Source organism: Sinohyriopsis cumingii, chromosome 16 (genome assembly GCF_028554795.1).
Source record: "Sinohyriopsis cumingii isolate HCF-2022 chromosome 16, ASM2855479v2, whole genome shotgun sequence".
In the NCBI taxonomy this organism is placed as follows: Eukaryota; Metazoa; Mollusca; class Bivalvia; order Unionida; family Unionidae; genus Sinohyriopsis; species Sinohyriopsis cumingii.
In genome coordinates this window covers 31051200-31053555 of record NC_142976.1, presented here as the reverse complement: position 1 = coordinate 31053555, position 2356 = coordinate 31051200, and the positions used below count along the sequence as shown (strand labels likewise).

The window sequence follows — 2356 nt, the reverse complement described above, 5'->3', positions numbered from 1 at the left end:
TTGTTGTTGTTGTTGTAAATTTAATGCTATTTTTCAGCACAAGATAGGCCAAACATGGCGTCCAATACAAATGGTGGAGGAAGAATCCGAGAAAACAGCGAAAAGAACCACCGACCCACGAGAAGCTACTGTCAAGCTTTCTCACATACCCACATTGGCCGAACCCGGGACCCAAGCCATGAAGACAGAGGTGAGATGCCAGTGATCCGTAACGGTGAGCTCTTTAGACCACTCGATCACTCGGCGTCCCTCCTTTGCACCAAATAGCCTATGTGTGTAGCTGTGCAATGCAACAACAAACCAAACATATAATGAATTTCATAATGACCTATTTAAATAGACTAAGCTAATTTTCCTTTGAATTTACATAATAATGCGATCTTCTCATTTTATTTAAATTTCTCTGATCTGTCATATCAGATAACATACAACAACATCTGTTAGTAGACATTATAGCTCGATTCTAAGATCTGATCCAGGTTTGGTGTCCAAATTTCAAATACATAATAATATATTCTTTTCCAGGGTGCTGATATTCTTGTCTTCCCTGAAGATGGAATACATGGATACAAATTTAAAAGTAGATATACTGTCGCCCCGTATCTCGAATATATCCCTGATCCCAAGTCTGAAAGCTGGACACCGTGCGACGAACCCGGAAGGTATAATGACTCAGATGTTCAAGTATTTCTAAGTTGCCTAGCAAAGAGACATTCTATTTATTTAGTGGCGAACATAGGAGACGCACAGCCTTGTGTAAAAGATGACCCTAACTGTCCACCAGATGGCCAGTATCAATACAATACAGACATTGCTTTTGATAGATCGGGAAAGCTTATTGCTAGGTATCATAAACAAAATCTTTATTACGAATGCCAGTATGATGCGCCTGTCAATCCCGAGTACATCTACTTTGATACTGATTTTGGTCGCTTTGGTTTATTTACCTGCTTTGATATACTTTTTCATGAACCAGCCATTCCACTTCTTCAGGAGCATAACATTACTGATATTGCTTTTCCCACGGCATGGATGGACGCTTTGCCATTCTTCTCTGCAATAGGGTACCATTCATCCTTTGCTGTCGCAAATAAAGTAAATTTCTTGGCTGCAAATCTTCACCGACCACAAGAAAGATTTCAGGGTAGTGGCATTTACACGCCGATTGGACCAAAAAGTTTTTACTACAGTAGAACACAGGATGACGGAAAATTACTGGTCGCTGACGTTCCTGTGATACGTCCTACAGTAGGTTCAACTACTTCAAACGAACACCATCCACTATCCCCAGGAATAAGAGAAAATCATCGTATAACATCAAATGAGTTCAAATCTACCAGTTTCCGTGACTGGTATAATTTTGTAATCATCGGTGCAGAAAACGGTACCGAACAGGTGTGTCAACAGGGTTTATGCTGCTATCTGGAGTATGAAAGACAATATAGTGCAGAAATGTATGCTCTCGGAGTTTTTAACGGAATACATAAATATCATGGCCCATATTATTTGCAAGTATGCATGCTACTACGATGTGCGTCATCCACACAAGAAAGCTGTGGAAAATTAAATTTTGACGCTAACACAAGATTTAACCATTTCAAACTCCATGGCAATTTCTCTACACCGTATGTAAACCCACAAGTTTTACTATCCATCAACGGATCTTTGGAGCTTGCCCCGATTGGTACATGGCAATACGATTCAAATACTTTGCAAGGAAGTTCCACCCTGTCTCCTCTGTTGTCAACCATTATGGTGGGCAGAATTTATGTCAGAGATACTATAGCGACATGTTGAAGCGAAGAGACAATAAAATCTCCAAGTAATATTGTAAATAGAATATACAAAAAGTCAATCATTAATTGATAATTGTATGGAATATAACCATATAATTAACAAACTCATAAGTTTGTTAACCTTGACATAAATAACATCTATTACATAATGCACCAATCACATTCTCTCCTTGGTTTGCGTGTTCTTTTATGCCTATAACATGTTTAAAAGTCAGCAAAAATACAAAATAAGATATAGATCTAAATAAACTTAATTTTCCAGTTACTAAGCTTATTTTACATCTGACAGCATGTGGCCGAAAACTAGGTTGTGGATAATATGGTCAATGACTCATATCTATATAATGTAAACATTTAGATACGAGTTCTGATTCTAGCAAAGTTGATCAATTTAATTAATAATGGCAATTATTTCCAACTGAAACTTGATGAAACATACTAGAAGTTCAATGATTACAATGGCATCATTGTCTCTTTAATGAATGACTTCAAAGACAACACAACATTACAATTGCATGTACTACCCCAGGCTTGATATTGGCTGGTTTCATCAGACAAAA

The 2356-nt window shown here is 37.6% G+C and overlaps 1 protein-coding gene across 1 annotated transcript; it reads left to right on the top strand.

Annotated features, from left to right (window-relative positions):
* Positions 1 to 519: 519 nt before the first annotated feature.
* LOC149780147 (pantetheinase-like) lies at positions 520 to 2012 on the top strand (the record flags this gene model as incomplete). Its single annotated transcript, XM_089936176.1, has 1 exon — positions 520 to 2012. A coding segment is annotated over one exon (1278 nt), but the record flags the coding sequence as incomplete, so codon positions are not given.
* Positions 2013 to 2356: the final 344 nt, after the last annotated feature.